This window comes from Terrapene carolina, unplaced genomic scaffold (assembly GCF_002925995.2).
Source record: "Terrapene carolina triunguis isolate 2854851 unplaced genomic scaffold, T_m_triunguis-2.0 Scaffold112, whole genome shotgun sequence".
NCBI lineage: Eukaryota > Metazoa > Chordata > Testudines > Emydidae > Terrapene > Terrapene triunguis.
In genome coordinates, this window is record NW_020664463.1 from 6,917,305 (window position 1) to 6,930,478 (window position 13,174).

Below are 13,174 nucleotides of genomic sequence, written 5' to 3' on the forward strand. Positions count from 1 at the left end.
TCTGCATCCGGAAGAAACAGATGCAACCTCTTAATCATCTGTAGGAGGAGAAAAGTTGACTTGGCTGTTGCAGCTGCCTGACTTTCAAGTAGCAGCTAGGGCTCTAAGATGTTCTTGGGCTGGAGACCAGAGGAGAGTTCCTGTAAACAAAACAGACATTTGTTTCCCAAAAATGCACACTGCAGAATACACTATTGCATTGTATTGGAAATCCTCTACAGTACCAGAGCAGCAGATAAGCTAACTGCTACCATCAATGGAAAAAGGAGTGATCATGCTTTTGTCTGGACCATACTCTAGAGGCAGGATCTCTTCCCCCACACCTCTACTCTTCACTCTCAAGCCCGGTTAGGAGGATTTGGGAGAAAGAAGTTCTGAGAGGTTTGGGCAAGGGAGTTCAGGTTACAGAGCAGAAGAGAGCCACTCTGTCCACCTCTACAATTTTGAGGTTACAGTAGTCCTCACTGCTACTGAGTCCCTGCCCCACAAGGTATATGGTGGTGGATCTGCATAATGAAAGATCCAAAGGTTGATTTTGAAAGATATAGTTACTCTCCCAAGCTCCACTCTTTTGAGACATCAGCAAGAAATGCCACTCTCAGTAGATTGTGAAAATCCTTCATAATAGGCTTGTTCTTCTCCCTTCTTAATGCTGACATTCTAAATTTTCATTATTAGACTTTAGAGTTAACACGCAGTTGAAATTAACTGCAGCAATTCATACTTCATAGAGCTATTACTTCAGGCTGTCTGCAGATTCTGCCCAGACATCTCTGCGTCAGTTTACGTTCAGTTGATATTTTGATGGCTATATTTGCAATTTAAGGATTTACAGACTTAATTTTCTTTAAAAAGTTTAAATTCTCCAGTGCAAGATCCTAGAAAATAGTACTGGCTCACTAAGCCTCTGAGAGCTGGTCTAATTTATCCCCTGGAAAGAAATACGGGTCCCATACAGGGAAGAGCCCAGACATCTGGGCTCTGGAAATATACTCGCCCTTGCCATCCAGGAGCGGCACCAGGGTTTTTGCCGCCCTAGGCGGCAGTGCTCCTCCTCAGAGCATTCGGCGGCAGGGGTCCTTCCGCTCCGCGTCTTCGGGGCGCTTTGGCGGTGGGTCCCGGAGCAAGTGAAGGACCCGCCGCTGAAGCGCCCCGAAGACGCAGAGCGGAAGGACCCCCGCCGCCGGATTGCCACCGAGGATGGCAAAATGCTGCCCCCCAAATCCTGCCGTCCTAGGCGACCGCCTAGGGTCGCCTAGTGGAAGCGCCGGTCCTGTTGCCACCCAGAACAGTAGAACTATACAGTTCTGCTCTGTCTAGGGCTCTCCATCCAGGGAGATGGGGACAGGATTTTGTCCTGTGTCTGAATACAAACTAATAGAGACCAAACTTGCATTCTAAAATAAAGAACCAAAAGCTAAATTGACTGCAATTGGAACTGATTGGAAAGAACATTTGGGATTCAAGATAATAACTTTATAACACAATTGTGATGCATTTGTTCCAAAACTGTTCAATAAACAGTAAGTTTTAGACTTTTCAGTTGGAGCAGGATTTAGTTTACACCGTCTCTATGAAGAATACCTTCCCATGTACATCATTTTTCAAATCTTTCAGCTCTAGAAACAATATGCTTGTGCTTCCACTTAGATATAGGCATCATGCTAATGTTGAAACATTAATAGAAATGTGTTCTTTAATAATTAAATATTCACAATATCTGGTTTACAATAAAGAGCAGTTAATAGCAATAGAATTTTTTGCAAACCTTTTGCTTAAAGTTTTAGAAAACCCGTGCTGAACTATTTAATAGATTTTGCTAGAAAAGCTTGTGATGGAGTGCTATGTATGCTTGCCTTTGCTTTCACCTAGAATTCAGGGCCATTACTTTCTGTAACCATTTCAGTGAGCTGCCATAGTTTTCAGTCTGTACTGTCACCTGATCCAAGCATGCGCCAAAAAACCCACCGTTTCTGGCTACTGTCTGCTGAATCTGCTTTGCGAACCCTTAGTTCTTTAAGCTTTTGCTTTAGCCAAAAACAAAACAGACACCCTTTTGGAGTGTACTGGACACATGCCATCCTGCTTCCCCTAACTCCTTTAATGTTTATGTAAATCCTTAGCTTTACTAAACTTGTAAATGCTACAATGGCATCCTCATGTGGAATTGTGTGGCTCATGTGTCAAAATAAAAGGCTGCTTGTGGTGAATATATTTGTCCAAAAAATATGAATGCCTACACATTGCACTGCATTCAGTGTTTTGTATCAATTACTATTCCAATGTCATGGTGTCTGACTTTAATTGTATAAAATCATTTTGTATTTAATATGCAAAGGTAAGTTTGTGTATACTAAATGTTAATACATAGTATTTTATATATTTACAACTATATAAATTATCTTGGTTCACATTATCTTACCACATTTTGAAAAAAAATTAGCCCTACATTTAAATGACATAAAAAGATCTCTTTATTCATATGCACTGTTGACAGACGTGGCTCCTGTGGGATTTCTTTTTAATCTTGTGCAATGGCAATTGGTTGACTTTTATCAATGGTATTGGGCCTGGTCCTGTTTCCCATTGTCTGTAATGGGGAAAAAAGCTTTGACTTTAATGAGAGTGTGATCAGGCCTATTATATTACTGTGGATTAATAGTGCTTTTACTTTACATCTTACTATTCCTGACATGTTGACCAGAATCTGGGGAAAGAATAAGTGGTAAAATGTTATCTGAGCACTCCACAGATAAAAGAAATAGCTGTGAGTGTCTCGGTGCTGAGACTGCATCCTCCTCCCATATAGTATACAGTATTTTAAGGTGAAGTGAGTGGAAAAATTGTCTTGTAATCTTTTAGGAAGCTCACTCCTAAATTTTGTAATCCACATGCCCAAAATCTCCGTGGGGGGAAATGATGTGTGGTACCAATGTGGGGACCTGTCATTATTTCTGCTTTTCCTGGTTCTCTTTGTCCGCTTCCTTCTCTTTTGGTTTTACTCCCACCCCATCCTTGTTTGCGTCACCTTACTGGTTGCATTTGTATTGCTCTTTTTTCTTCTCACCTTTTTCTTTCCCTGTTTGTTTTTTTTTTCTCCTGACTGTTCAATACTTTCTGTTTCCACCTCCCCTCCCCCCCTTTTTTGCACTTTTTTTGTCTGAGAGTAAGCAGCAGCAGTAGCTGCCAAACTGTAACACTTTCCATACTTAAGGCTGCAGAGGGAAACTGATCAGCATACTAGTAGGTCCTTTTGTATCCAAGTCTTTATGCAGAGCTGCAAAAAGAAACATACTAGGATCATGAGATTCTAGTGGCACTCCCCCCGCCCCCTCCTTTTTTTTTTTTTTTTTGGCAAATGTTTCTCTTGCAAAGTCATAATGTATTGGAGGACTGTTTCATCAAATGAGTCTAGCTAGATACCTGTTGCCCACTCTAACTGATCAGGAAGTATAGTGAGTAGGTAATGTAAGTGCTTTAGTTGCACTGGGCTCTTGACTTGTTATAAACTACAAAATTACTAAACTTAGTTATGTAATACACATTAATAATTGAATTACTTGTCTTGATTGGGTTTAGGTAGAGGGGTCCCTCCTGAGATTTTTACTACTTTTGACACTTGCATCACTGTGAATATCCCTCAAGCCAGAGAGAGTTAGGGATGGCACCCTTCAGAATGTGTTTGTTGCTTTTTCTTCTACATCTGCCTCCCATTTGGCTGGCATTTATAGCACTTTCCCTAGAGTTTGAAAGGACTACCTCTCTAGTGTTCCCAGCTTCTGACAGGTGAAAAGCATGGGACCTCATTGAGGGTTTGAGTGCAATTCCTCAGTGTGGGCCAGATTTTCTGTGTTCAAACTTGCAGTCAAAATAGCTTTAAATAATGACATAACATTCCCACTAGTGAAAGCATAAAAAGCTTACATTGATGTCACTGAAAGTGTATAACCAGTGTATTCACTTCTATGATTCTAAAGATAAATACACTAAGAACAGTATGTGGGTTTTTATTAGTAAACACAATGGAACCTGCTCATAGTAAACTAGGTGTAATGAAACTTGGTATATCATTGTCAGTGAAAGTAACAAATTCCTTCAGCATGTAAATTGCAGTTCTGACTGTAGTTAATTCTGTTAATTAATGTTAATTCTGATGAAGAGTGAAATTTGTGTGTGTGTATAATATATATTTATTTTACACACACACACACACACACACACACACACACACACACACACACACACACACACATTCACTTACTCTCTCTCTCTTTTCACTATAAGATTTTCCTGTAGTTAATTTTTTGCTGTTTAACATTTTTCTTTCCTCTGAGGAAGGCTGCAGAGTTGTTACTATGCTATGGATGCAGGTGTTAAAAGTCAGGAATAATTGGAGAACATGATACAAGCCTCAGCAAAATATACTGTATTTTCCCCCCAGAAATATCCTTTAAAGCTTTTGTTATAGAAGAAATAAGAGTTAGTTTCTATTTTAGATCTGCAAAAGTCCGATTCTAAAACAAAAGCTGAACTGTATTTTAAAATGAATACGTTTTGTACAATAACAGGTTTCAGAGTAGCAGCCGTGTTAGTCTGTATCCGCAAAAGGAACAGGAGTACTTGTGGCACCTTAGAGACTAACTAAATTTGTTAGTCTCTAAGGTGCCACAAGTACTCCTGTTCTTTTTGCACAATAGTATTTTGGACTTAATTCACAAATTTCCAAACAGCTGCCTTTTTAACTGTGCATTTATGTTGAATCTCAGTCCAATCATGGGCCTAATATGTGATGTATGGGTATTGCATACCATATATACAAAGATTCACCGTGCTGCACTTGTAGTAGAGCATTTACCTGGCCAGATCCCAGTATGGCTCAGATTTTGGAACTGGTATTTTGGGCCCTAATCCTGCAAAGAAATCTTTATAGGCAGGTGCTTGTGCCTGTGCAAAGTTTCATTGACTTCAGTGGGACTCTGTAATCATAAGGGTCCACGTAGGCAGATTCCTATGCAGCATCTGTGTATTTAGTGATTTATTAATCATATTTTGTTTATCAAAAATTTAAATCATTTCTAGTTATAGGTGCTGCAGACATAGCAATGCGCTCTTGAAAGAACCGGGACCAATGTTGCAGAACCTCCATCAGAACTCCTATTGATTCCACATGTAGAGGGTTTGCAGGATTAGAGTCTTTGTTTAAAAAGTAATTATTTTGCTGTTTAAAGTAAGTGAATGTTACTCAAAAGCTTTTTGGTAACATTTATTACTGCATTTGATTGTCTAATGTAAGAAGTATTCAGGAAGTGTAGTTGGTAATTTTTTTAAATTCTTTGACCTTACCGTATAGATCAGGGGTAGGTAACCTATGACACGCGTGCCAAAGGCAGCACGCGAGCTGATTTTCGGTGGCACTCACACTGCCCGGGTCCTGGCCACTGGTCCGGGGGGCTCTGCATTTTAATTTAATTTTAAATGAAGCTTCTTAAACATTTTAAAAACCTTATTTACTTTACATACAACAATAGTTTAGTTATATATTATAGACTTATAGAACGAGACCTTCTAAAAATGTTAAAATGTATTACTGGCACGCAAAACCTTAAATTAGAGTGAATAAATGAAGACTCGGCACATCACTTCTGAAAGGTTGCCCGACCCCTGGTATAGATTATAAAATTAATCTGGTTAATAACATCTGGATTCTAAATAAATAATTTTTGAGAAATAAAAGTTTTAAACATACCCACTTTCCTTAGCACAGAGATACTGAAAATGCAGGTGAGATGTGGACTGCAAAGCTTTGTGTTGGCCTGTGACATACTCTTTAATATGGAGATGTGTTCAAAAGAGATAAATCTGCTTGCAGCAAGATAAAATACAATAATTTTTTTTCACAACCTGCAGCTCTGTATTAAAGATGAGGGTACCTAAAATCTACATAACTTTATGCAAATTACATGCAGCCCTCAGGCTTTTGGCAAGTTAACAATGTGACCTTCGAGTGGGTAAAATTTGGAGCAGAGGCTACAACATTTTGGTTGCTGCTGCTGCAGGGACAGCAAAAGAACACAGCTAATATAACAAATCCTATTTTTACTGGTGAGAAACAAGGAAATAAATGAAACACAGCCATGTTTGCTTTTGTTCAATAAACAACATGAAGAAGAAATATTGTTTGCTAATTGGGAAAAGGACAAAATAAGTAGGGGGAAAAATTCAAGGTTGCAAGTCTGTTACAACAAATTTAAGAATTTAAAAACAGCATTTAATAGACAGTTTAAAGTTTAATCACGTACTATTTTAAATTGATGTGCTGCAGAATAGTGAACTGATTTATACTTTGTCTTTCAGATGAACCAGAGACACGAGATGCGTGGTGGGCAGAAATCAGACAAGAGATAAAATCCCATGCCAAGGCATTGGGTTGTCATGCTGTAGTGGGCTACAGTGAATCAACTAGCATTTGGTAAATCATGATGATTTGATTTTCTAAATGCCATAGAAAATAATTCTGTACCATCTTCTAAGGATTAAAAATGGGGATAGAGAGCGCAAGACAGATGTTGATAGTGTGTAGCATACCAGCTTTGAAGGGTTTACTAAAACATCTTTCATCTTAAGTTTCAAACTGGGGATAAACAGCTGTGTCTTCACATGTTTTTCAGAATTAATTCTGTAGCCATTGTCATAACTATTCCTTAGCATGCTACTGCTAGTCTTTAATCTACGTATTTGCTTTTGACAGTTAACATTAACTTGTCTAATTCTCAAGTTCACTAAACTTTATCTGCCAGAATGCCTGGACATTTTACTTAAATATGTTTTATAGTTACACTTTATTGTCAAGGAATGATTGATAGTTCAGAAGTAAAACAGACACTTTTAAGGCATGGAAGCAGGGGGTCCTTCTCTAGGGATTGATCGTAAATTGAGCCAGATAATCTTGCCTCCCAGAACTGGAGTACTGCAGGCTGAGTGTTCCTGTCCTGAATCTCTCTTTGGGACGTACTGACCATGATTTTTCTCCTCCAGTACCACACAGAGAAAATAATGTGTATAGCCTTTTGGGCTAAAATTTGAGGGATTGCATTTTTCCACTCCTATGATACAGTAGCAGCACTTTCCTGGACAAAGACATTAAACTGGTCATAGTAGTGTCTTCATTCCACAAGTCTAACATGTTCCCCCAAATGGCAAAGACAGGTGGGCCTCTCAGACATTGAGCCATAGGGAGAAGTTAGGTTCAACTGTTATGGCTCCAATAGCTATGCTAGGCTGTCTCCATCCATCTGGAATTCAAGGGACACAGAAACAGAGTAGCCCTATTTATTTGAAAATATAAAAACATACAGCCATCTCAGCTAGAAGCCAGAACTGCACTGACCTATCCCACACTTTGAAGGGTAAGAATATCTCACCTACCTTCTGTATTTGTGATTTATCACAACCTTGGGGAGAACAATATGGAATCCTTGTATCTACTTCCAGGCTGTCTAGTCCACAGAAGGTCACATCTACAGCTCCAGAAAGCAACCCTGAACAGAAATCCTGCTATCAGCCAAATACCAGGATATTCAAGTGGAATCAGTTACAGAGGATCAAGTAGAAGAGACCCACTTTCTCCCAAGGAAAATCAGAAAGAGCTGATGATTGGCATCACCTTCATACTACCACAGAAGGAAAATTACCAGATACATGTGAGCTTGATGGGCTGAGAGGTCTACATAGGTTACATAAAAGCAGCAAAGAGTCCTGTGGCACCTTATAAACTAACAGATGTATAGGACCATGAGCTTTCGTGGGTGAATACGCACTTCTTCGGATGCATGTAGTGGAAATTTCCACTACATGCATCCGAAGAAGTGGGTATTCACCCACGAAAGCTCATGCTCCTATACGTCTGTTAGTCTATAAGGTGCCACAGGACTCTTTGCTGCTTTTACAGATCCAGACTAACACAGCTACCCCTTTGATAGGTTACATAGACATTCAAGCACCAGGGACTCCCTTGTCCGGCTCAGTTTCAGGTGGCCTTCCTAGTCCAAGACAAACATATTAGTAATTCCACACATTGTTAAAACAGTATCATTGGGCAGGCGGGAAAGGAATAGGAGCAAAGCACCCAGGGAGATGGCTCAAGTGCTATTCAGTATGGCAGAACCAAACATCTAAATAAAAGTACATTTGAAAGGGATCCTAAATGTAAGAGCTAAGTGACAAAACTAAAACAAGGAAGAATAGAGTCTCGAAGTGGAGGTTTTCAATTGGATAACTAGGAACTTGGGATGACTAGAATTGAAACTTTCACCTCCTCAGAACATCAGGGTCTGAATTTTCACTTCAGTTCAATTACTAGGTCAGAGAATAAAGATATTTGACAAGAATTTTTCAATGCTAGACTAAGTTTGAACATCTTTATTAAAAGTTGCTTGGGAAAGAGCACTTTTAGATGAGAACTTGTGCTGAGGTTTTTTCTTTTCCCCCCAACTCAAGTAAACACCACAGTTCTACTGTTAGTTGTTGTTGTTGTTTTTTAAAGCCTGAATATGGACCCAAACCCCAGTAATGTCAAAATATTTGTGATGTTTTGACATCCTTTTTGGCTTAAGGTTTTGAAGGTTGCCTCAGTGCTTCTATAGCCTGCCTATTCATCTATGTCTAATGTGGAGTTGCAGCATTGTTTGACAAACTCTTCTCAATGGTCTATTTGAACTATCTTTCTATGTTTTGGCTCTTAAGTTGACCTTCCAAATAGTTTTTGCCTCAGCTATGGTGATCTTGGAACTAAGTATCCCCTCCACAGAGGAACTATATCAGGGGTAGGCAACCGATGACACACGAGCTGATTTTGAGTGGCACATTTTAAAAACCTTATTTACTTTACATACAACAATAGTTTAGTTATATATTATAGACCTATAGAAAGAGACCTTCTAAAAACGTTAAAATGTATTACTAGCATGCGAAACCTTAAATTAGAGTGAATAAATGAAGACATGGCACACCACTTCTGAAAGGTTGCTGACACCTGAACTATATTTTATCTTTATAAGGATAAAGTTGTCCTTAGACTTTCCTGCTGGTGATGCACAGATCTCAAGAAGTAATCCTACCATCCATTTGCTCCCATCCTAGTCACCCGAAGGAATAAGCAATGTTAAGATTTTGCCCTTAAAGAACAAAACCAGATGGAAAATCAGGCTCTATTTGCAGTGACAATGGCAAGCTGCAAAAGGGAGAAGGCATCCAAAGAGCACCTTCACAAGATGGGTAACAGGATGCATCGCTGCAGTATATAAGATGAGCAGACATGGACAATCTGAAAGCATCATGGCAGTTTCCACCAGGTCCATGGTATGCTAAGGGGACTTGTGTGCTGGCTGAAGAAACGAACATCTTTAACTTTCACAAGTTTTCCTCTTCTTCAAATTCAGCCTTTGGAAGTAAAGTTCTCTATGCTGTGATAAAGTAGGGCTTGTAGTGAAAATGAAAATCTGTTCATCTTGATTAGTCTTCCGATAAATAATATGAGTAGTTCAATTCCCTTATATTTTCTTTGTTAATACTTAATTTTGTTTTAGTATGGGACAGGAACATACTATTTATTTATAAATTCATAAATTTATTCATAAATTCATAAATCAGTTAATAGTATATTTTATACTTTGAATTGTTGGTAGGACTTTGAGTTGACATTACTTCACTGATGGTGGAAGAATTAAATAGGGGTCCCCTGCTGATTTTCATTTCAACCTGATTCCATGCCTTAAACAGGAAGGACTTGAGTATTTACAGTATTGGCCTGCCAGACATGCTGTATCTGTGGGGGAAGAGGGGGGTCAGGAGGAGGAAATACAGGTAAATAAAATAAATTAGGAAGAGTTACAGGTAAATAAGACAAATTTCTCAGTCTAAGAAAGGATGCAGGGTATCTTTTTGTTTTTCAGCATAATGTGTTTGATTTAGTGTTTACCCTTATAGGCTTGGTTCACTGTCTAACATTTGTAAAATTGTACAGACAATAAATGTTGTGTGGTCTTTGATAACTGTTTAACTTTTAAACCAATAATAGAGTATATTACTTAGATGTAACACTGTAGTTGCTGTTCATACTTTAAAATTTTACTTATTTTTTGCTTTTGTCCCCTGAGTTACCAAGAAGCAACTTGTCAGTATTGCTTTGTAACTTCATTTTGACAATGAGTGATATCAGGTGATGGGGTTTTCAGCTTCCACACTTAACTTTGGTAAACAGCTACACCTTGTCTGCAACATTCCCAGGCACTCTAATCTGTAGAATCCAAAAGCTTTCTTAAATCTATATTTCCTGGGTAATCTAGTGGGCTGAGAACAGAAGTGGAAACCAGGAATTCCTGTTTTCAAATTCCACCTCCTAAATTGATTTTCTCTTCGTAGCTTTGGGCATGTCTCTTTAATCTATCTGCATCCATTTCTCTCCATTTAAAATGGGCATAATACCTCACAAGACTATTTGTGTGGATTAATTGGTTAATCTGCTAGGTATTGTTATTACTGGTAACATGATTCCACAAGGGTTAACGGTTACATTTAATTCACTGTGGCTTTTGAACAAGCTTTTTAAATATATGGCTTTAAAAAAAGGATATTTAACACCATATCAGAAATTCACTTCTTTGTAATTCTTTTCTTTTTATAGTGAAGAGGTCTGTATTTTGTCCGCGTCTGGCACAGCAGCTGTACTGAACCCTAGGTTTCTCCAGGATGGCACCATGGAAGGCTGTTTGGAACAAAGGTTGTCATGGCAGCCTGGCTTCTTTTCCATAGGGTCAGAGAAGGGAGAGGTTGATTTTTTTCCTCAGAACCAAGATAGTTCTTCTCTATTAGGGTAGGTTACAGTGTTACAGTGCAGGATGCGGGACCAACCACTTTACTGATTTTCACTAACAACAACAACAGAAGTAATGGAACTCTGCACCAAATTAGATTTTCTGTTTTTATTTCTAACAGTCTGAATAAGGTAACATGTTTGACTACTAACCACAGAATTATAACTCAGTCTTTTTCTTTGCCACTCTTCACGTATCTTTCTTACCTTTGTAGCACACTACAAAAAAGTGACAGCTATATGATAATTTGTATAAGTCAAATCTTGGTTTGGCTATAGTATGTGGACCATTGTCTTTGTTATGTTCAATGGCTGTATAGAAAATAAAATACCTTTGAGTGTAAAACAAAAGTGAATAAGACAAGCATTTAAAAATGAATATTTAAACTGAAGATTATGAACAAAATCATAAAGGTTGATGGAAAAGAAAAAAAATGAATTGGCCAACTAACACAAATTGTTGGCTGTTTGACCTCTGTTTTTTGTTTGCTTTGGGTTTTTTTTTTGGTTTTTTTTTTTGAGAGAGAGAGAGGGGCTTGCAAAATAATTATTTGAGGGCAGTCAAGATATACAAACTATTGCATGTCAACAGGACTTTTTCAGTATCTTCACTGGAATAATAGTCATATATCCTTAGGGATTAGTACAGTCCAAAATATACAGTGTATCATAGTGAAGTGATACAATTTTATCTCAATATTTAGCTTTTTCTTTTTTCATTTCATTAGGAAGAGACTGAGTATTACCTTTCCCTGCAAATACTACTTGTTGATCAGTTCTTTGAAACTGCAGTTTTAACCCCTTTAAACAAACAAATAATCAAACAAACCTTTCCTTTTCTTTTTTTCTGTCCCAACAGAACATTTAATACACTTGTTCAACCTCTCCTTCCCCTACTGACATCTAAAGAAATGTCAAGTTTTTAATGTTAAAACAAAATAAAAATTCAGTTTTTGATCATAATATATTTTATAAGCTTGCTGAATGTGTTGTTTAAAGGGAGAATCACATTTATTTTCAGTAATAAAAGCTGACTGATAATAAAGCAACCAAATGTGAAATATGTACAGAAAGTCTGTCTCATTTTCAAAAATGACTTAGGCTCCTTAGTGCCCAAATCTCTTTTAAAGTCAATGGGACTTAGGTTCCTAAGTCACTTAAGTTCTTTTGAAAAGTTTACTCAGAGTTCTTTGAGAAGAAAAATTACTGTGAAGGACAAAATTTTACAATGAGGCTCTTACATAGTATGTTACAAAATCGTAATTTGTTCAGACTATATTGTTTATAGTCTTCCATGTGTTTTTGCAACAATTCTGCCTAGATATTTTTTTTTCAGTTAAGTGAATAGTGAGTTTTTCTTAATACTGTAGCTTGGGAAATTCTCTAGGGGTCTTTCCCTTTTTAATGACTATCTGTATTATACTGTTCTCCAGTAGGATGACTGGCATGTTTAATTTCTGCAGCTTAATTTTGTATAGGTTATTCAAACATAGTCCATGTAAGAGATTTGATATGTATTTACCCAGCAGCGTCCTTTGTAAAGGTGTGATATTCCACAGACTACACCCAGCTAGCAAGAATTAGATCTTAAAGCTATTGCAATAATATCTTAGGCTAATATAACCACTGGCCATTTTATGCTGTCGTTTTTTGATCCCTGGATAACTGGTAAGCTGCACAGATACTATATGTATCATTTTAGAGAATAGCTTGTGACCTAATTCTGCTCTGTTACATTGGTGCAATCCTATTAACCTGTTGCACAGATGTAGTAGAACAGAATTTGACTCCATATGTGTGGCTTATGTAGCTGTATGTATAGGCCAATTTTATACGCACATGCACATTGTATTTCGTGTTAAGATGATGCACAGATGTTTTAAATATACTTTTCCAAAATGTACTTTTAGGATAGAAGAAACTTCACCTCCAGGTTGTGGATTTTGCCACATACCATATGATGAACTGAACATGCCATTCCCTGCTCATCTCACATACTGTTACAACTGCAGAAAACAAAAGGTTCCTGATGTTCTTTTCACAACAATAGATCTGCCTGCAGAGGCAATGGTTATTGGGAAGGGATGTCTTATTCAAGCCAGGTATCTGTCAAAATATTTATTTTCTTACTACTGTGCTGGAGAACATTAGAAATTTTCCTGTTACTGTAGTTCAACAAAAGAGCAGATTTATTATTTTATGTTCAATTATGTGTAGTAACTGGCAGCTAAATGTTTATTTCCTGTTGTGATGTCATTAACTTTAGTTTTGTGCTTTTTATTTATACTAGTCTATAGTACAGGG

General features: G+C 37.7%; 1 protein-coding gene across 6 annotated transcripts in view; it reads left to right on the forward strand.

Moving 5' to 3' along the window:
• The window catches only part of C2CD5 (C2 calcium dependent domain containing 5), a 111,122-nt gene that overhangs the window by 59,868 nt on the left and 38,080 nt on the right, over nucleotides 1-13,174 (forward strand). For 3 of the 6 annotated variants that reach the window (XM_024196321.3, XM_024196324.3, XM_024196325.3), the window contains 3 exons: nucleotides 6,355-6,469; nucleotides 10,682-10,870; nucleotides 12,781-12,972. In XM_024196321.3, the coding sequence (XP_024052089.1) occupies nucleotides 6,355-6,469; nucleotides 10,682-10,870; nucleotides 12,781-12,972 (496 nt within the window). The remainder of the gene's footprint in view (nucleotides 1-6,354; nucleotides 6,470-10,681; nucleotides 10,871-12,780; nucleotides 12,973-13,174) is intronic. The other 3 variants (XM_024196323.3, XM_024196326.3, XM_024196327.3) reach the window with 1 other exon arrangement.